A 23,608-nucleotide genomic window follows, 5' to 3' on the forward strand; every position below is an offset into this window, starting at 1 on the left:
AACTTAGATCTCTTTAGGCAATATAATATACCAGAAATGCACAATAGTTTTTGTATTGTATAATCATTTAAAAAACATATTTACTTTGTAATGAGCTATAATGATTTTTTTTCTACAATCAAGATTCTATCTGGTGATACTAACATGCACATAGAACAACATATTTAATACAGTTTGAATTTTGAATACTAAATGAACAATTTGTACTTTAAAGTGCTATTGTCAAACGGTATAGCAATGAGGTAGTAAACGGTGTAGTAATGGATATTATGTTAACAAAATATAATGAAATTGATGCAAAAATACTAGAAAAATATATACCTGTGTCTCCTTCTCCATATTCTGCCATTGAATCTGTATCACTTTCTGGAGATTGTTTTTCACTTCCTAATCTTTTTGCACCACCAAGTCTAATAAAAAAAAAGAGAAAATACAATCATTTAACATTAATACAAAGTAATGAAAATGTACAACATTTATAAACATACGGTTGTGAATATTCATGAAAATGAGGTTCATCAGGATAATCATGTCGACCACGGGCAGCTTCTGATTCATGCACTACATATTTTCCTCCTCTATTACGTTTTATTATACATACAATAATTAACATGATAATGAGGAATAACAAAGCTAACAGCATTGCAATAAACCATCCTGATGTAGCCATATTTTCACTTCTTCGAATTATTGGATCTAAATAATTAAAATTAAAATAGTATTTTAAAAATATTAAGTGTGACCAAATTTATAAAAAGTAGTGAGTAAGGAGTTCACCTTTATATATTATTATAATTTATAACAATGTTATAAAAATAAAAATTAACTTCCTATCAGTTACTTGCATAAAATTTAAAAATGATAAGATAAGGAATAGTTATTTTAGTTTTGAATAAATGTACCTGAGCTTGATGCTTCAATTTCAGCAATATCAGATTCTTTCATGGTATTACCATCCACAGCAACTACAACAAATTCATATAATTCTCCTGGTTTTAAACCCTTGACATCAATAAAATTCATGTCAAGTTCAGGTTTAGTTTCTTCATACAAGTTGGCACCTTAAGCCTATAAACAATTATTATATAAATTAAGCAAAAATGCATAAGTACATATGGTAAAGAATGGCATTTCTTCAAATTGTATTTTTACTTGTATTTTACAAAGAAGTGAGATCCTGGGTTTCCATCAAGTTTAGGCATCCATAAAATGCGAACTGTATCAAAATTATTATTATAACCTTTATGGACATAATTGAACTCTGGCTTATCCAATTCAGTTCCTTCGGGCAAAGGAGATTTAGTTTGTTGTTCAATAAAAAATCTATAGAAGAATAACATTGTATTATTATCTTACATATAAAAACTTAAGTTACACAAAATCTTTACGCACGGTTCGCCAACACCAGCATTAGTAGTTGCTTTAATGTAGATTCGATAATTAGTTGATGGTTTAAGTGAAGCCAATTTAGCAGTAGTTTGTTTAGGATCAGTAATAGCAGGACGTTGTGATTTTTCTCCAACGCCTTCTTGAGTCATAGCTTCATAAGAAATCTCGTAGCCTGTCAACACTCCATTTGCTTCTTCTGGTGGTTGCCAACTTAACAAAATGGCAGAAGAACCCCATTGTTCAGCTTCAACTCCATGAACAGGTCCTGGAACTAAACATAATATTTTTCATTATTACAACCCTAAAAATTAATTTATGATCTGTCATACTAATAAAGTAATAAGTAATTTGATAAATAAGAAAAATTTAGGTATTCTTTCAAATATTGAATTTTTAAATTAAATAAATTACAAATTTCTACAGTATTTACCTCCTTCAGGAGTATTAAAAGTTATTGCTTGACTAGGCGGTCCATTAAAACGACTGTTGTGTGCAAGTATACGCACATAGTGTTTAGCATTTGGTAAAAATTTCTTAATTTCCACTTTTGTCATATCCGAACTAACTTGTTCTTCAATCATATTGTTTTCTCCATCTCTCTCAGTCCAAAATTGAATCTATATCAGGTAATTAATGAATATAATCCAATTACATAATTTAAGTATTAAATAAATTTACCTTGTAGCCTTTAAAATTTCCCTTAATAGATTCTGGTGAAACAGGTTCCCAACTTAATATTGCACTTCTACTTCCAGTAACATTCAAAACAGTCAAATTTTGAGGAGTCTCGACAGGAACTATACAAATTAATAATTACAACTAAAATAGAAACAGTTAATAATGAATTATAATTTACCATCTTCGCCTGAATATCCAATAACTTCATTTTGCAGTACATTAGATTCACCCTTTTCATTGGATGCAACTACTTTGACTTTATACCGTTGGTATGTTGGTTGATTATCTATCTTTAATTCTTTAATAGTATAGTCCGTTATTTCTTCTGAATTCCAGACTTGGCCAGGTATATCTTGTTTCCAATAAACTCTATATCTTAGGCCCGGAGCATTATGTTCAATTTTTGGCATTGGCTAAATATTTTTTAATATTGTTTTAATTTTGGAAAATAATTTCTTTAAGTCAAAATATCACTTACTGTCCAGCTAATAACAAGGTTAGACGGTGTTGTACCAGCAGCTTCAACATTTTCTGGATTTTTATACGGTACATCTGGTTGAGTGGTACAAACACTTGAATGTAAAGATGGGTTTGATCTACCAATTTTGTTTACTGCAATTACTCGAAATGTAAAATTTGCCCATGGTGTCATTGGTACAATAAATGTTTGACCAGATGCAGGTACATTATCTGATGCAACTGACCATGTATCAGGAGCAAAACTAGTATTGTATTCAATAGTGTAACGTAAGATAGGTGCACGATTATCTCCCTTAGGTTGCCATTTTACAGCTGCATCTTTTTTATTACAAGTAATTCCTAACAATTGTGGTGGATTGGGCTTATCCTAAAGTTTTATGTAAAAAAAATGTATAGATTAACAATGTAACATTTAACCAAATAAAAGCCTTTATTACTTGAACAATAAGCATGGCACTAGCTGTTGCTTGATCCAACTCAGTTCTAGCTAAACACGTATACATTCCAGAATCCAATTCAATAGTCTTAGTGATAGTCATGGAATAATCATTTGTTTTGACAAAACGAGGTTCAGTGTCAAAATTTATAGGTTCGTCTTTAGCTAACCAGTCAATGTTAAGATGCAAAGATTGATCAGAAGTTGCTGTACAATGAAATGTGGCTACTGCTCCAGCTACTACTTCATAATCTTCTGGTTCAGCAGTGATTTGTGTATGTTCTACAGATAAATGTTATTATTTTAGTTATAGTTAGTTTAATATAAAAATTGTTAATTGCAAACCTTTAACAGTAAGAGTTCCAGATGCATTTGCTGTTCCATAGTTATTAGTAGCAATGCAAGTATAGTTTCCAGCATCAGTAAAACTTACTTCACTAAAAAAAAGTTCAATATTAGTAATTACAAAGAAATGAATGAATTGAGCGTAATTAGTAGGGTTAGGATGTTTATCTTTTTGCATATTTTTTTAAGTTGTCCTCCAATAGCTTCCATTGTTATAAAAAAATGTATTTCATATCTATATTTAAAATATAGACACAAAAATATTCTATTAATAATTAAATTAATCTCTATACATTTATTGCATTTTTTGTCCACATTTCTTTATTTTTAAATGCATATTTTTCAAAGTTATCATGCATAACTGTTTTTAGTGCATAAACATCTTAACCCTAGTAATCAGAATAATTTAAATTTTATCGATTATTAGAGAACTGTATTAAGATATTACCGAACATTTTAATACTATTATTTATCGCATCATAACTAAATAAATACAATTTTTATAAAAATTAAAAATATTAAAAAAAAAATAATTTTAGTCAAAAAAACCTTATGATGTATTAATAGTAGGTGACACGTAAACCTTGTCAATTGACCTTTAAATGTATTAAAGATAAAAAAAAATTATTATTGTTTCTACTATAAATCATGGTAAAATTAAAGTAATATAAATAAATTAAAACTAGCAAAAATTTTTTTGCAATGCTTGGAATATAGAAAAATATTGTTAATTTAAAGAATTTTTAGTTGTTAAATATTGTCAATAAATTGGCCATAAAATAAATTAAATTAAATGAATTGAGAATAATCATTAACCTTGAGTTCTATGAAACTAACCTTATTTGTAAGTCCCCATTATCCAGTGTTGAATAACGTCCACCAGTTAATTCTATATTGTTTCTTGTCCACTTTACATGAGGTTTTGGTACTCCAAAATTTTTACATCCAATAGTAATAGCACGGCCATCAACAGTTTCTACTTTATGAGGGGGTTCAGTGATTTCAGGTGCCAATGCTAATATACAAAAAATTAATGATGTTACAAAAAATTATAAAAATTCTAGAATGTTTTAATAATAACATACCCAATACATTAATATAAACATCCTTATACACATATCCAATACTGTTGGTTGCATTACAACCATAATTTCCAGTATCATTTTTAGTCAGTGGAGTAATTGTAATAGAATTAGAAGTTACAAATCGTCTGGGATTTGGTGATGCTTCACTTAATGGTCGACCATTATGAATCCATTTAATTGTAGGTTCTGGATTACCAGTTGCTTCACATTTAATAACTGCAGTTTCTCCTTCAGCTCCTTCAACGATTTGTGGAACCACAGTAAAATATGGCACAGCTGATAATTAAATTGTAATAAAAAAGTTTGTTTTAATAAATACATTTTATAAATTATAATTATTAATTAATATAAATATTATTGTACCCATAACATCCAGTTCAATGTTATATGATTGAGGTGATCCCACACCATTACTAACTTCACAAGTGTATTTTCCCTTATCTTCAAATTTAACTTTCCGAATAATCAAACTTTTGCCATAATTTCCCTGACTTACTCTTTCGTTGGATTGTATAGGTCTGCCATCTTTTAGCCAAACAGTTTCTGGTAAGGGACTGCAAGTATAAATTTAAAAAAATTAGTTAATTACCTAAAACATTATATAGATAAATGCATTTATAATATCACTTACGTTCCACCATAAATACAAAACAATTCAACTTTTTTATCCAACAACGCAACTTCATTTCTTCTAGTTACATATTGTTGAGTAGGTGGATATTTATTTTGTAAAGCTGTTTCTGCAGTTTGAATAACATTCAAATTTACAGGATTTCCTAGTTTATACTCGCTCCTAATAATTACAATGAGTTAAGTTCATATTTCTATGAGATATTTTAATAACTAAATAATACATACATTGTCAATGATTCGGCATAGCAAAAATATGTAGAGCCATCACTGGTATCATGTCTAGTTACATTTGAAAACCAGAGATTACCTTCCGGATCTAATGTCATTCTAGTGTTATTAACTGTTGTTAATCCACCTGCTTTATTCTAAAAGTAAATTAATCATAATTATTAATTACCTATTGCATGTATGTTTTATATAAATTAATTATTTTTCAAGTATTTACCCTTATAAGCCAATATACATTTGGCTTAGGCCATCCAGTTGGAGGATGACAAGCAAGTCTAAATGGATCACCTTCTTGAGCTTCAACATAGAGTTTTGGTTCATCTTTAAAGGAATTTAATTCAGCCTTCACAACCATCACAGATTTAGAAGTAGCTGTACCCCAAGGATTTTCAGCGAAACATTGATATTGTCCTGAAAAATAAAATGTAGTTTGATTAATTAAAATTGATAACTAATAATTATACAAAAACAAACATACCAAGATCTTCATCCCTGGGTTCAGTAACAGTTAATGAACCACGACCAGGTTGTTGAGCTATTCTGTCATCATAGGCCTGCCAATCAAAATTCTTACCATTTTTCATCCATCGATACCTATCATAAAAAATTAAAATATTGAATTGTATAATTTAAATAATGAATATATATTTTATAATTTTTAATACTTTGGAGCAGGTTCTCCTTCTGCTTCACAATCAATTACAAATGGTCTAACATTTTGATTTTGAACAGTGGCTACTTGAAATAGTAATTCATCTGTGTACGGTTCTTTGACAATTCTTGGTGGAGATTGAACTAGAATCATTTAATCATAACAAGAACATAAATACACAACTAATGGAATGAGTAAAGAATCTTGTCAAAATATTATTAATCAAATTTCTCTTTAATATAATATATTTTTTAAGTTTTTATACATATATATTTAATGATTGAAACTAAAACATATAACCATTGTCATATTTCAAAAGTTAAGACAATAAAAGTGAAACCATTAAACATTAAGGCATGTATATAAAAAATTATATACATATTTCTTTAGTTAAATATATTCTTTTTATTTTAGTTTAAAGTTGAAATAAAATAGCAAATTACAAATAAAAAAATAAAAATAAATTTAATGTCTTAATGATTATAATTAATAATTAATAATAATCTACATCATGCATTTATGTTATGTACCTAACAAAAATACTTCCATACTTTTATTTTATAAAAATAAATGTAGGTACTTACTTATAGATGAAGTTGTTACAAGAAATAAAAATAATAATTCAACTGAGTACAGTAAATGCTTGGAAATTCTGTACATTTTGATGTTTTTCTGCTCCAAATATATTGATTAAAAGCTAAAAAAAATCAATCTTAAATTAAATTTTTATCATGCTAATTATTTTAATTAAATATGAACCATACAATTTAAGATAAAGGTTTAGAAAATTAACTTTAATTATAATAGGTATATATTAATTGGATAATTAAGACTAATGTCAGTTTTTTAACTATCAAACTTATTTATATAGCTACTAATTATTAATAAAGGTTATTTAATTTGATAACAGTTCAAATTATTTCAGAATTTCAGATTTGTTTTAATTGTTTTTGTTTTAATAATTTTTTTAAAAAAATATTTCATTATTTATAAATAGAAAAATAGAGGATTCATTTTACAATTCTTATCTTAAATTTGTAAGAGCTAAGACAACTATTTATAGAGATGAAAATATGCATGACTCATTATGACTCATAAGTGTAACAAATTTTCTAGATTTTAAAACTGAAGTTAAGTAAATAGACAACAAGTAAAAGTAACTTTTTTAAGGATTATTTTAAAATAGATTTTTATAAATAACTATACAGGTGACATTAATAAAAAAAACGCAATATAATTTTAGCGATAATAATGATTTAATATTAAATTAAATTAGCTATAGCTACAAGACAAATGGTTAATAATTTTTAACTGCTATAGGCAACAAGTGTAACAAAGGTTTTTGTGCCAACTAGGAATTTTGTTTAAAAATAAATTGTTTGTCTTTAGAAAAATTCATATTCTATAAAATAGCTAAAAATTAGTAATTGTAATAGGTAAAGTAAAGAAAAAGTAGATACAAGGTAAATGTTTATCATATTTAAATTGCATACATAAAGAATTTTTTTAACCAAAATAGAAAATGGTGACCAATTCAAAGTTTATGTGAATGCTATAATTAATGATAACAAATAAATAGGAAAATGCATTATTTATCATAATTGATATCTTTAAAATTGTTATTGTAATATTACAAATATTTATGTATAAATTGTAATGAAATATAACTATTAGAATATTACTAGATTCATACCAACTAAAATTGTTACACTATTTATATTTTTCAGTATTTTTAAGTTTTATGTCAAGTAGCAGTATATAGTTTAAACATTACCTTATAGCAATATGGAAATAAGTCAAAATAAAGAAAATTGTTATTAGCAGCAAAGTTTATCTAATGGAAAGAACAGTCTACAGTAGTAACAAAACAACCAACACCATTATCCTAATAGGTCAATAGGACCTCAGTCATACATTGGCATTTATCTTTTGTAACTTACGAGCACAATTTAACAGTCAATTACAGTTGAAGGATACATAGTTTATAGTTTATAATATCCAGTATCTCATAAATATTATGAATGAGTGACCCCTACCCCCATGACAGTTTAAATCAACGTAACAATAGGTAGGTATATGTAGATAGAAAACGATTGGTTGGGGAAAAAAATTATTATGTTAAGCTCGAATAGTGGTGCTCTGGTCACGTACTCAATAATAACTCCTACGTTGTATTTAAGATTGCGTGTGAATTAAAACGGATAGCGTGTGTAAAAAAAAATAAATTTTGTAGTTAACTGTTAACGCCTAGGTAAACCCGAAAAATGTATAATATACAAAAATTTCAACTTAACACTTACCTATTTTAATGTTATTGAACTGAACACAAACACAATATTAAACATAATTAGGTTTCGACGGCATTTAAATTTAGTACGTCAATTTAAATTATAAATTACATATTAGAAAATAAGAACCGACAATACATACAAACTATACCTCTCGGCTGACGGCTGCTGCTGTCACTAGTCACTACTGCAGTTGCAGTTACACCCACAAATAAACAAAACACAAAAATTCCATGGAAAACATGGTCACACCATGGAACATACTATTGAGGTTAGGTATATAATCAAATAAATAATTTTAAAATCGTCTTACTACAACAACAACAACCACAAACACTTTAACGGTCGGCGACCGCAATAAGATAATATGGTGATAGGCCTTCTAACAAACTACACTAGAGCGCGCTCTCATTATCGAAAAACGTGCCAAGAAGGCGAAATCATTTACCCGCCACTGCGAAATCGAAAACTGCACTGAATCAATTTTCAAACTTACGTTTTGCGGTTTTCCCATTTCACGTTATGAAAAAAAAAATGAGACAATATTAAAATGTTAACATATTAGAAATTATAACTTACCACATAAACATATTTGTGAATTATATTATTGTATTTTAATATTTTGTCATTGTTAAATCATATTTTGTTAATTTATTTATTTTTTTTGTATATGTTTATTTATTTATTCAAATATACGGACGTAAATTACAATTTCGAATGTGTGCACACAAGATATTAACAAATTAGTAAACAAGAAAAAGACATTATAACAAAAATTATACATAAAACTAATAGTATTTGTAATACTAGTAGTATGTGTAGGTTTATTATTTTTTTACGATTATTAAAGTTTAAGACTATATAAGTTCATTTCAGTGGCGATCAAACTGATAGGATGAAAAGCATAGATCCCCCCCATGACTTTTTTGCTTTAATATTTATAACAATTGAATTTATATTATATATCGCACTATAATGTCAATTTATTAAATTTCATTTTATTTTTACGCCACATAACGAAATCATTTGACCGTCACTGGTTATTTAATTGAATTTTAATCAATTTTGTTAACGTGTTTGTTTAACAGCGATTGATGTTTTGAATCAGTTATGGCATTTAAAAAAGTGAAAAATAGAAGTTGTTAAAAATAATATGTTGTATATTTTTTATAATTCTTAAATATAAAAAAAAATTAAAATACACGTAATCATGTATCTCTGATTGTTATGAATTAGAAGTCGTAGTTTAAGTGATTATATTATACTTTTCGTGATATCGCAGTTTATCATCTGCTACAACGATCATCACTTCGGCCAGAGACGATTCAAAGGGTGTTGCACTGTTGCTTTAAAGTAGAAACCAGACTACTAAAAATGTGTCACTGACTATAGTTACCATAGTAGTTATAGATTGAAGTTCAATTTATTTATAGACCATTTTTTTTATACGACTTAAACTCTCTTCCAATATGCAATCGTAAATATTTTAACAATTTTACAAGTCGTTAATTTCTAACAATTGATTAATATACTTGAAAATACGAAGAAAAAAACAATAATTCGTTGTGTTAATACGACTTCTTACTTTACCCGTAACATATTATATATACGCAAAAGATTGCGAATGGGTATAATTTTGTAGGTATTCCCACCTAAATATTTTTTATTCATACATAACAGTAATTGATATTTTAAATCAGTTATTACAGTTTAAAAAGTGAAAAATAGAAGTTAGTAAAATTACTATATAACGTTTTTTTTATTATTTATTAAAATTAAAATATTTCAGCATATTACATGCTATTACAAGTTTGATTACCTACCAATCATAAGTTATAAATTACAATTTTTAATAGCAGTTAGTTATTGATCTTCGTCTTCGCTTGATTCAGAAAGAAGGAGATCTTGCGGTAGATTTGAAACATTCGTTTCCCAGGTTATAGAATATAATTGTATATTTACAAGAAGGTTATTGAATTTGATTTTTAGCCTATCGCGGAGTAAAAGGATTCCTGTATCATTATGAATTTTTCTATTTAATAAATTTTAATAATGCTTAGATTTAAAGAAAAATCGTAGCACATAAAGTTTATAGAGTCACAAATCCCTGATCGTTGTGATCTAGAAGTTGTTTTTTACGAGATTATATTATATCGCAACTTCACACTACGGCCAAAGGACAGAGACGGCTTAAAAACTGTTGCCACAAAGTTAAAACTATACTACTATAGGGATACGTTAGTGCGTTACTAACCACTATGTCAATTAAATAGTTTGAAGTTGAATACTATATGTAATAATAATAATACTATGTTTTGTAAGACTAAATACCAATTTAACTTAGTTCAATGCAATATGCAAGTGTACACTATTATACACATTTGGGAAAGGGGATTCTTAATTTTTTGCACTATTTTGCAAATTCCTGTCCATTAGTCCCATCATAACTATATAACTATATAACTCCTATATTACTGCTGCTACAGTAATACACTTTGTAGTACCTATATCTGATCGCATATTTTTCTCGTCGGTTTCAAATTTTATTGTTTTCCGGTGTATTCTTACAAGTTGCTAGTGTTCTCTTCGAAGTTCGAACTACTAACTATTGAACCTATTTCACCGCCTCTTCTCTTGCAATAAGCTTTGAAAATATTTTAATGATTTTATAAGTCCTTAATTTTTAATAATTGTTTTATATACTCATACATAAAAAAAATAAAACAGTAATTCATTGTGTAAATATGTTTTTCAATTTATTCACATTTTAATAACAAATCGAGGTATATATATAATTTATATAGACATGAAGTTTACAGGGTCGTGAATCTCTGCAATCGCTTTTACGAGATTATAAAACATCGCAGTTGCATAATAATTAGTAACTACTAAGGGACAACAGATGATTTAAAAGCTGTAACCTGAAAATTGAAACTTTACCACTAGAGATGCGTTACTTACCACAATGTAATTTATACAGATTGAAGTTGAGTACAATGTATATTTTATAGACCTTCAAGCTTATATGACTTATAATACTTATATTATCAATTTAGGTCAATTATGCCATATGCAAGTGTACTATACACCTACATTTTGGCGAGAGGGATTCTTGATTCTTATGTCCATTTTGCAAATTCCTGTTCATCCGTCATATTCCACTGCTGCTACAACACTCTTTAGTACCTATATCTAGTTGCTTATTTTTATCAGTCTTCCTGGTGTATTCTTACAAGTAGTGTTCTTCTCGATGGTTATAACTACTAATTGTTGAAACTATTTTGCTGCCTTTTCTATTAAATATGTCTTGCAATAAGCTTTGAAAATTTTTTAACGATTTACACTACTAATGTTTTGTATTCTATTATATGGGTAATAATATATATCGTATAGGTGGAGTATTTCACTACACAGCAGGTCTGCAAACCACGAACACTCATTCTTTTGTCTGTTCGTAAAATTTACGTGTACGACGTTGACGTGCAAAAGTTTACTTGGGCACCACGGTACCATGATATTCAATCGATGCGTCTTTACTTGAAGCTAAATTAACATCACAATATAACAGAGATCACCAATTAATATTTTTGAAGGGCCACATTAGGAATCTGAAAATTTTTCGCGGGCCTTTAAAATTCTATGTAGATATATTCGTATTATTTAAAAACCAATAATATTTAACAAAAATAATAATTTACAATAATAATACATATAATGTCGTAATATTGAATATAAAATTATGATTTACGATTGCAGGTTTCATTCGGCTGTTTTTGTCTTAATACAAAGTTATACACGTAACGCGCGGTTATTATTTCATGTGTAGATCTGATTTTTTTTTTGTCTACGGTGATAAAATCGGGTGTCACAATAATTCAAAATGGGCCAATAATACGTGTTCAAAATGTCTACGCGTGATGTATACCCGAAGTCATATAATCATTATGAAAATCAGTAAAAACGGTTTTGCGGACGAATGTTTAATAGTTATACAGTGCAGGCAAATTCCGCTTAGACCGAACCAACGGTGACGACTTAATATGAACTAAAATGATATTATATTATGCAGAATTCACGCATATTGTATGAGCCTCTGTGTGTAAAGAAAGCATTTTATCTTGTGTACGATGTACCTATACAAATATAAAAGTCGATAAAACGCCGTTCCACTATTTATGTGAGTACTATTTTTTTTTCATTTTTAGTCATTGTTTCCGTAAACGGCGTAAACTATATAATTAATTTTGTTAAAACTTTTTTCTCAGAAAAAATATTAAATGTTGTTTTAAAATAATAATATTAATACGGTCAACAGTAATCTATTAATCCAGACACGATCAACGCATAAAACATTAAAACATTCATATTACAACGTATAACGGAATTTTTATTTTGTTTAATAACACAGGAAACGATTAATTTTGTATTAAATTTTATAGATTTTTGCGTTATAGAAATTCACTGCCAGTGTCAATTCGATCTTACAAATTAATCATAAAGAATGTTAAATATGTTCGGCGGTATCCGGTCAAGGATTCGGTTCAGTTGATCGTACTGACAGAGAACTCGGCCCTTTGACATTATCCGATTATTTGACGGATTTTCGGCGAACAGTATCCGTGAACAATAAGCATAGTACATGAATTATTCCCGAAAACTTCGAGGAGTCTTTCACAGTCATCTTTGCGCCAAATAGAATTTATGAAACGACCAGATTCCCCAAGCAATACGGTAATAAGTTTACGAACATAAAATCGCCGGACAGAATTCCTGCCAAACCTTTCTGGCTGGGAGCTACAATACATTACAACCGGCACCGCAGGAATACTCCAATTTGCGGCACTTATAACTGGCTGTTAACGCGATTATGGTAAAAGTACGACGACTTCAATTCGGAACAATTCTAAGTACTTGGCGAACGGCTTGACGCTCGAGAGCAGAAATATAATAATGACAGAATAAACTTGTGTAGTCTTATTATTTAATAAAACATAACAATGTCATCTTTGACGTTTGTAGTGGCTATTCACTTTATACCCATGTATAATGTGTACGAGATTGTTTGATTTCTATGTTTCTAACAAAAGTACAAATTATTATGGAAGTATAAAAATAGTTAAAATATTAATCCAATTTTATTTATCAAAACCATAAGATGATTTTAATTTTCACTCGTTTTTGTCAAAGTTGTAGAAATTTATGCGGTATACTCATAGTGGTTTACGAATTATACGTAAAAATAAAATATCTTTTACAAAAATATCGTTTAATCAACAATCATTAAGTATAGAAATGAAATGAATATTTATTAATATATTTATCATTATCTCGGTTAACATGACGAGTTTACCGTGGTCCGCTAGGATGGTTGGACAGTCTGAAAGAAAGTACGAAGGGGAAAAATTATAAGAATTTATATATTTAATTCTTATAGACTTTAATATGAAACATCACAAATGGTGTTATAAAATTGAAAACTTTGTGATGAGGCGTGAGAATATTCAAATTTATTCTATTATAATAAATTTTTTTTTACAGTTACTTGAAGGAAAACTTATGGATAACCTTGTATTGGGTTTTTAACCTTAGGTTAGGTTAGGTATAAATTATAAACATTTTACGAATTTTAAATTTTAAATTTTCGTGATTTTAACATATTTCATAAATATTTGAACTTTAAATGTTTAGAAACAAAAATTGTGACTAACGATTTTTGATTTTTTTTTTACTACGATAAGTAAAAATTATAATAAACCTTATATTACATTTTAAAGATTTTTTGGATAGCCAATTGTTTTTTTATAGTCATTTCAAAAAAAAAAAAATAAGAAAAATTGAAAATTTTAATTGTCTATAAATAACTTAAAAAATGTTAAAATATTTTGAAAATTTAATCATAAATAGATAACACTAATATAAACATTTGGTGAAAATTTCAAAAAACACATTGTAAAATCAATACATTCCTCACTTCGTTCAGAATCTAATGTTATCACTTACCAGTTTCAGATCCACAGGTAATATAACACAAATAATTAAAAGAGCTACCTGCCTACCAATAACATTTTTTTTAAATGTATATTATACTATTTATTTTATACTGATGCAACACCCATGTTGTTGTTTATTTTGCTAATTTTCTATAATCAATTCACAAGATTTGAATTAAGATGTATATATTAAAGCCTAAAGGCCGGTTAAGACCAATTTTAGATTATTTTTAATATTCTATGAGATGAACAGCAAATGAGACATATTGTTTAAGCCATTAAGCATTTTTACTTTATCTATATATAATATAAAAGCTAAAATATTTTTTAAATTAGGTATATTAAGTAAAAAATGTTAATAATGTAATAAATAACATATTTAATCAAATACTCAAGTATTCATTTTTTTTTTTATATATTTATTAAGTTTAAATGTTTCAACATATTGTATGTTATTACAAATTTGATAAAAGGCTTACATTATATAACATATTGTTGTAACTATTTGTTAGGTACAAGTTATGTTACTATATAAATACTAAATAGTACTGATTATTAGTGAGTACTGAGTACTAACTACTGATTAGTAATAAAAATAGAATTGATAAATATTAAGAGGATGTCAGTTCTCGGCGCAATATATTAATATTTGTTTTATCTCTTGGGCCCACTTGGAACATAAGTAGATAAAATACTTTAATGTAAGTAATATCGTTTTTTATGATTTTTAAATAACTTTATAGTAAAATTGACCATTACAAAAATTATATGGGATATTATAATTGAGAGTTTTCTATGTGTTATACTCTCATAAATATCATTGATGCTGTTTAGTCTAGTGTAAGCCAGAGAGAGAAAACAGTACGCTAACATATTGTTAGTATATAATATTATTCCAATTCAAAATAAAATACAATAAATTGGAAATATTAAACTTATTTATTATCTTATTTACTGAAATCCAGACTAAACATCATAATGTTAAATGTAGATGAATCAATAAGCTACAAAAGTATGCTACGTTAACAATTTTTATCCAAAATCAATAATATTACTGATTTTTTTTTTTTTTTTTAAACAACAATGTATATGGTTTAAAGTAAAAAACATATAATAAATCAAAAATAACTACAGTACAAAAATATTTAAACTAATAATTAAAATGGAAGAATAGAATAGTTTGTTATAAAAAAAAAAAAATAATAATTAATATAATTATTGGATTTCATATATCTTTTATCGACATTAATATTTTTTCTGTCGCTGCTACATAGAAACATGTTCGTATTTTAGCAGAGTTATAATGCAGTGTTTGTGCGATCATAAAATTTTGTAAATAATGTAAGAGATCAAACACATATACTCATTCATTATGATTTTTTTTTTTTTTTTTAATAACATCAAATGATTTTAATACTGAAACTAGCATGGGAACTAGAGACAATAAAATTTAGTTTGTTTAAAGTTAGATATAAATATAACAATATTCTAAATTAATGTATTAATAAACTATAGAAATCCATAACTTTCCATGTACTTATAATTTATTATACTTAATCCCTAATAAATAATATTTAATTTGTATTCTTCCGAATCTATACTTAAAAATTATTAAAATATCTCTAATATTTATCATCTCCTAACATGGTCCGTTAATGTCAAAAACAATCAAATTACTAATATTCACTTTGAATATTCTTATCATAGTATAAAGTTAATGTGAAAATTCTATACCTGAAATTAAACATTATGTTTTTTATATTATCAAACCATTTTAAATGCCATGACGTTATAAACTTTAAAGATCTAAGATTATTGGGATATCGTATATGAATTTAAATCTATGAGACATTAATATATCTAATTATATATTATGTTCAAAGCTGAACAATTGGCGCATGATTCCACAAAGATAAATTCTCAAAATGAGCTGGCACTGTTAGTAAGGCATCATCAGTTGAACGATTGACAGAACAGTTCTGTAATACATTTAAATTATAAAAATAATATTATTTAATAGAATTGAACAAATAGATGATCAGTAACAAATTTACTAAATTGAGCATTAAAAAAGATAAATAAATAAAACTATTTTTTTTTGTATTAAGTATACCTTTGGTTGCATACGATATGTGTCCACACATTCAATGTTTAGCTTAATCACTTCCATTTTGCATTTGTATCCGCTTAATGTCAGCTTGATGATGGTATGTAAAGGTACGTTAATGTACGGTAATTCTTCTGCAAGTAAAATATAAATGAGATAAATAAAATTGTAAAATACAAAATGTTTAAACCTTAAATTTTAGTTTTATTAAATAAATTAAATTACCATGTTTCTTATTTAAGAAATATCCAAGTAAGCATCTTAAAACAGCTTGGTGACTGATTATTAATAAATTATCCATATCTCCTTCAAGTTCCAACAATACTGGTTTCAATCGTGTCATAATATCTATGTAAGATTCTCCCCATGGATAACGATACTGTAACTTATCTTGATCACGCCAAGCAAACTCTTGTGGAAATTTGCATTGCATCTCTTCATAACTCAATCCTTCACATACACCCTAAAAATTAAATAAGACATTTAACATTAGAGTTACTAAAATATAAACAAATAATATGTGTACTTACAGCATATAACTCATTAAGGAAAGGTACAGGTTCTATTGGAGCTTTAATACCTTGAGCTGTTTGATGGGTGCGTTTCAATTCACTAGTCCACACACGTAGTCCTTCTAAACGATTCTCATTATTAAAATAGCGTGCTAATGCTGCAGCATAAGTGCGACCACGGACTGATAATTCTGCATCTCCACCAATACGACCCAAAACATTATTTTCACTTTCGCCATGCTATAAATAAGTTATGAAGTTGTTATGAAAGTAAAAATTAAAAAATTATAGTTTATTTATTATAGTTAAAACCTACTCTTGAAAAATAAAATGTTTTTGCTAATGGTTTGAAATTTGAAACAAAGGCTAGCACCTCACTTTGCATAGGAGAATTCAAACGACAAACAGTTAGTGATTCTCCTGAATACAATTTTAACATTAATTAAAATAACATGTATATTTTTTCAGCTGATTGTTTTATATATTACCTGCATTTAAATATTTTATGTAGCTATAGCCATCTGATTTTGGTTTCATAGGTTCATGTTGTTCCATATAATGTTCAATCTTGTGATGAAAATCATCGAGAGCTTTCTCACTAGACATATTTCTATAGTCCTTACTGAATTGCATCACTTCTTTGACATTGTGCTCAATAAGCATCTCATCGTCACAAACACACTCAATAAATAATACCTTATATCCCATAACCTTAGCAAAATGATCATATACTGTTTGACGGCGAGCTTGTGTTATATGAGTGCCATCCAATATCTAAAACATTTACAAATCTAATAGTTTAAAATTCTATAAAATATATAAAAACTTAATACATACAGCTACGTCTCCTCCATCTTGTAACCATTTGGTGGCGTCATCTTGTGCTTCTTGTGCACTTAATTGACGAATCTCAGCCGCTTCACTATTTTCCTTACGAAATAGGTCATGGCTACTATATAACTCAATGTGTTTACGTCTGTATGAGCTCACAGAAAACACTAAAAATAATACAAAAAATAATTATTTATTTAACACAAATATGTAAACACATAAACATTAAACAGGTAATAAAGGTCTAATATAAATTAGTGTCGATAAATAAAAACTGATATTAAGTATATAATTCTCTTAATTGTTAAGATAACAAAGTTCAATAAAAAAAATAAAATGTACATAATTTTAACTAACTATCATAATTATATGAACATAACTTATTTACATACTCTTGTATTTTTAATTTACTAGATAATATTATTTTGCAGCTCTTGTGTGACATAGTGATATAAAAAATAAAAATTTATACTTTTATAAGACTATTTTTAGAATATAAGTTTATTGAATCATTTTAAATTTAATATTGAAGTTTTGAGTTATGAATATTGATTAGGATATTTTAACTAGGGGAATTATGATTGATTATAATAGGTACATTTGCACTTATAAGGTTTCAAAATAAACCAAAACATTAGCAAATTAATTGATTTTGCTATTGTGTCCTTCAACTATTTAGATTAATTTAAATTACCAAAGTATTATTGTGTAATTCATATTTAATTTGTTTGATAGAAAAAAAATGCTATTTACATTAATTTTAAACAAGGAAGGCCTGGTCTGTATGATACACTGATAACTGATATAGTAGCCTGGCCTCTTAGTATTACAAATTACCTAACAGCTGGATAAATGTTGGCTATAATACATTTATTTGTATAAATATTTTTCTCAAACCGGGTTTTCAATAGAATATTGTAAACATAGTGAATAACTATTACTTATTACTAGACATGATTACATTTAAACCTTTATTTTGAATCAAATTAAATGTCGTGCTTAGTTTTAATGATTATGAATTTAAACATACCTTTGGCCTTATGATTTGTCCAGTTGAGATATTGTTGAATCTTATAAGCAAGAATGGTTTTGCCACGTGCTGGCAATCCTACCATTGTTATAACCAAGGGCACAAAATGTTGGCCGACTGAAAAATTATACATAAAAATGTTAATGCCCGGCAATAATATGCAATATATACAAAACTTAAACTATAGTTAATAGAAAAACATGAAAGGTACTATTTGGCCAGGTATTCTCAATAATTTATTGGCCAATGTTCAGCAAATCACTTGAAAATAGATTTTTTGGCTAGTCAACACACCATTAGATTACTTAATAAATAAATCTTACCTATAAGTAGTTTAGTACCTACATTAAGTAGTAGGTACATACTAATATACTACCATTGACTTTTACATTTGCCTATGCAAAAAAATAATTGTTTCTAAATTAATTTTAAAAAATGAACGTTAAAGATACAATTTCTTAATTATTATTTTAAACATAGTATAAATGAAAATTGAAACACTGCAGGTTACTTAGAGAAGAAATTATTCATAGGTACAACTGATGTTACAATATTGATATTTTTAATAATTGTACCTATTAATTATGCTGGAAAATAAATTCAATACCAAAAATAACTATTAATACAACAATAACATTAAGATTTCTTTAAAACACATCATAATAAATATTGTAATTTTATTGTTGGAGTCTGGCCAAATGTAAAAGTATTTTACATTATCAACAGAATACTTTTTTAGCCACCCACACGGCCACAGCAATACGTCATACTTAAAAAATATAATATAAATGAAATAGTTTTAAAATAAACAGAACCTGTTGTTTTAATACCTAATACCTAAACAGTCTATATTAATTCAAATTGAATTTTATGTTGATACCGTTGAGAACTTTAAGCTTTTGCATGGTTTTAACAATCTATATTATGTGTTGCTATGTGAAAATTTGTTTTCACCTTGGAACATTACTAGCGGCATTAAATCTTTCTTTCCAACCAAATCGTCATCCTCAGATTCAGACTGTGACTGACGTTGCCAGTCCTTTTTAGTGGGCCGCATCATGATAGTAGGCGCCATGATGTTGGAGTTTACAGTCACACTAAAAATAGGACTTTGCTCACACCAATTATAACTATTCTATACTGCTAGCGGTGTGTGGGACTAGAGCACGGCGATGGTGTCTAGCTCTGAAAAGTGGTCTGAAGATGTGTGATAGATAAGCTTCTGCAGGTCTGGCCTCATGCCACCAATGGATCTTCTACGAACGACGTAGTCCACTTTGCTGGCCAGTGTGATGGTGCACAGGAAATTTGTCGAGTCCACTTTGGCCACCGGCGTGTAGAAGCGCAAACGAATGGTATAAAGGATACCGGATGTCTGTCTGTTCGTCCGTGAACACTTACGCAACGTGTGGTATCTGTGCAGCGATCGACGCTACGTGTGCAAACGCAAAGGTAGAACGCGCTGCGACGAGAGAAAGACAACAGCGGTCGGCGAACGAGTAGGAGTGGTGGAAGTGGCGGTCGGAGCAGTGTCGGAACCGGAATATGGGTACCTAAGCACACACCGGTAAGACTAGTGCGTTTTTTACGACAATGGTAAAAAAATATTCAGCCCTTGAGTTGCAACACTCGCGTGATGAGATTGACGTCGGCGGATTTCAAACGGCAACAGAAGTACAAATACATTGTCGACAGGTGCGAACGGTAAGTCGGAAATTGAGTTCTGTGCGCTTGTAAAATAATAAACGTTCTCTTTCAAACACCGAAACTATACAGTGCAAAACAATATGAACGACAAAAAATGATAAAAAAAATAAAAAATAATATTATGAACCACTATAATATATTATCTATTCTACTACAGCACAACGAACTCGGGAGACGAACGACTGAACACTGTGCACTGTGCACTGACGTCGAGTGATGACTGACGAAGGGGGGCAATACTAAAAAGTGGCGCGACGAGCTGTACGACGGTGCGCCGAGCGTACACGGATTATACACGGACACTCTCACGCGAGACGGATCGGCGCGCGACGAACTACGGTGCGGATGCGGCGGCGACGACAGCGACGTGCTGCGGCGGACTCTGATAACTGTGTCGTCCGAGAGAAACGGTGCGATCGCGTGTGCGGGGCCGGGGGGAACCGAAAACGGGACGACGTGCTCGGCGCGCGTTAATGTATAGCTGCTACTGGCCGCAAAATCGCAGTAAATCGATAGCAATCCGTCCGGGTCTCGACGGAGCCGGCGCGTAACGTGATATTATGATGATGTGAAAAATACAGTCGTCCCGAACAAGTGTGGTGGGGATGGGCATCATTGACGCGCGCGCAGTGCCGCACGCCCGCATACGCGCATACCCTTAACCCGTCCCAGATCGTGTGGTCGGCTACGGCGGTGGCTTGCTGCCGTCGTGCCTTAAACACCGCAAATCGCTGGCGTTGTTGTTGTTGTTGTTGTTGTTATTGTTGACCTGTTACCGCTTACTAGTCCAATACTACCACTACACCAACCACAATACTACGCAGAGTCTGGAGTATTTTATTTCTAGCGCGCCACGACTGCAGGCAGCCCTCTTCGTCGAGGACTTGAACGTTTTTAGTGTTTTTAGTTTTTACGACGTAGTTTCACGGCTTCGGTCAAGGTCGTGTACCGTTCATCCCCTTATTCGTACCACCTCACACATTTTATAATTTGTTATCCCCTCGACCTTTACACGTGGACTCTGCGTCCGTAAACAGTGAATCGTGTTTCTTTTAGATTACGAGGAAGCGATACACTCTATACGACTACGCATGTCGTCGACCACACGGATTTGAAACTACAATTTAATATAAATCATAATAAATATACACAAATATTCAGCTACCAGCCGTTTATTTTCGCTAAATATTTCATACGTATATTGTATATACCTACATAATATATATGATACCTATATATTATATTATGATATGCCGATATGGTATGTTCATAATATTCTTAATGTATCAATATGTATGATAAATTGCACTGTGTAGTCACTTCCTACTCCCATTCCCATACCAATTACCATGGATAATATCTTTTTCTTATATAAGATATTTTACTTATTTTAATATATCAGGTATATAGTGTGAATTTATTTTTTCTTATTCAAATGTAAAAGATTCGTATTTGATTTAGTTTGTATGTTTATGTAACTGTTAGGAACCCTTGCACACACACTTAGATTAATAAGCATATTATACAATAATATAGTAGTGTAAGCAATATGATTATTTTTTTTTGCAAGCGACTGCGTCGCCAAGACAAAAACGTAGAATAAGTAAGAGTTAGTCGTGAATAAGTAGCCGATTCGTATAATACTGTGTTGTTAAAATATTCTTAATAATAAAATAATTAATAAAGTATTTTCTTAAAGTTAAACAGATTTTGTGTAGTGTTTTGAATACAACCCGTAAGTGAACGGACTCTTTTACAACATATAAATATATACCTTTGGGCCTTAACCGAAAGAGTATATAACAACTGGTGGCAGCGGTACCCTTTCGGAGTATTCTAACACAACGAAGTCTGTCTTTTACTCAGGTGACACAGTCGTCAATTTATATAAATTTTAATATTATATACGTAACAAATACGTATCTATACGATATACGTATAATTATATACGTCTATTGTCTATACATCATTCATGCTATGGTGTCTTTATACGTAGCATAATACATCGTGTATAGTGTATTATGCAACGTCAACAACATTCCGGAGTGCGACATTGCAATCATCAACATCGATATTAAAATCGTTTCGATTGCGACGTTTACTCATCATCCGTCACGAGTCGCTGTCGTCGTCAACGCCGCCGTCGTTATCCCTGACTGTGACAGAAAATCTAAGTGGGTCAAACTAACGGAGTGGGAGCGCTGAGCGTCCAGGAACGTCACGAGAGCAGCTACGGTGTTTACATTGTGATAAGCTATCACTGATAATCAGCCGTATCAATCAATAACAACAACAAACAGCATGTATACGTTAAGCATAAGAACTATACTAGTATTACTGTAAGTTATTAATTTATTATAAAACCTTAACGTAATATTAACAAATTACTATTATAATCACTTTTTATATACAAATATATACATAAGAATATTAATGCATGTCAACTCATACGAGTGATAGTGAGGGTAGCAATTCTGATTCAACTGAATTAGATCCTGATTTCGTCCCCCACCGAACGGTTGTACCTGATAATCCGTCTAATAAACCATTAACTAGGTTACAAAATAAAACAAATATAAATACAAATCTAAATCTTCTTGATAAAATATCATTAATAGACTTAAACGATAAAAACACTATTTTAAAACCAACGAACATAATGGCGAATAATAAACAAACATTACTCTCTTTAGAAACAGCTATAAGACTCGTACCGCAGTTTAATGGAGAAAATCCACAGGATGTATATCCATTCTTTAGTGCATGTGACTTTGTGATTAAGACTGTAGATGAAGAATGTCGCCCTATTCTTTTGCAGGCAATTTTAACAAAATTAGCAGGTAAAGCTTTTGCGATAACACAACATCGAGAGGTTAAATCATGGGACTCACTTAGGGAGTTATTATCAGTTACATTTTGCGCTAAACGAACTCCAGGTTACCTTCAACTAGAATTGTCCACAACCCGATTTAAATCAGGAGAAACTATTCAAGAATATTCTTCAAGAGTCGAGAAATTATTACATGAGCTGTGTAATGTCAGTACAAGCAAAAGAACAATAGCAGAAGCTAAAGCAGTACACGACTATATCAAAGAAACTACTTTAACTACTTACATTGAAGGATTACCAGATAGCATCCGAAATATCATAAAATCTAGAAACCCATCCACTTTGGAAGACGCTATGAAAGTAAGCTTAGAAGAAGAAAAAATATTT

At 29.4% G+C, this 23,608-nt stretch overlaps 2 protein-coding genes across 2 annotated transcripts; both read right to left on the bottom strand.

Moving 5' to 3' along the window:
- Window positions 1–553: 553 nt before the first annotated feature.
- Window positions 554–8,404, bottom strand: LOC113556922 (neuroglian-like). The gene is made up of 20 exons (XM_026962153.1): window positions 8,227–8,404; window positions 6,511–6,623; window positions 5,940–6,069; window positions 5,753–5,868; window positions 5,492–5,685; window positions 5,272–5,411; window positions 5,045–5,206; window positions 4,777–4,967; window positions 4,414–4,689; window positions 4,166–4,343; window positions 3,329–3,420; window positions 2,985–3,265; window positions 2,546–2,914; window positions 2,246–2,480; window positions 2,068–2,186; window positions 1,820–2,006; window positions 1,393–1,660; window positions 1,153–1,323; window positions 903–1,068; window positions 554–696 (listed from the first exon to the last, which is right to left on the bottom strand). Exons 2-19 carry the CDS (start codon window positions 6,584–6,586, stop codon window positions 1,020–1,022), a joined length of 3,234 nt encoding a protein of 1,077 aa, XP_026817954.1. The 5' UTR covers window positions 6,587–6,623; window positions 8,227–8,404; the 3' UTR covers window positions 554–696; window positions 903–1,019.
- A 6,984-nt stretch (window positions 8,405–15,388) lies between these two features.
- LOC113556561 (6-phosphofructo-2-kinase/fructose-2,6-bisphosphatase-like) lies at window positions 15,389–20,857 on the bottom strand. The gene is made up of 9 exons (XM_026961590.1): window positions 19,639–20,857; window positions 18,685–18,801; window positions 17,661–17,821; window positions 17,312–17,597; window positions 17,140–17,243; window positions 16,842–17,063; window positions 16,537–16,774; window positions 16,318–16,445; window positions 15,389–16,183 (listed from the first exon to the last, which is right to left on the bottom strand). Exons 1-9 carry the CDS (start codon window positions 19,757–19,759, stop codon window positions 16,082–16,084), a joined length of 1,479 nt encoding a protein of 492 aa, XP_026817391.1. The 5' UTR covers window positions 19,760–20,857; the 3' UTR covers window positions 15,389–16,081.
- Window positions 20,858–23,608: the final 2,751 nt, after the last annotated feature.

The sequence above is a fragment of the Rhopalosiphum maidis genome, chromosome 3, assembly GCF_003676215.2.
Source record: "Rhopalosiphum maidis isolate BTI-1 chromosome 3, ASM367621v3, whole genome shotgun sequence".
Classification (NCBI taxonomy): Eukaryota; Metazoa; Arthropoda; class Insecta; order Hemiptera; family Aphididae; genus Rhopalosiphum; species Rhopalosiphum maidis.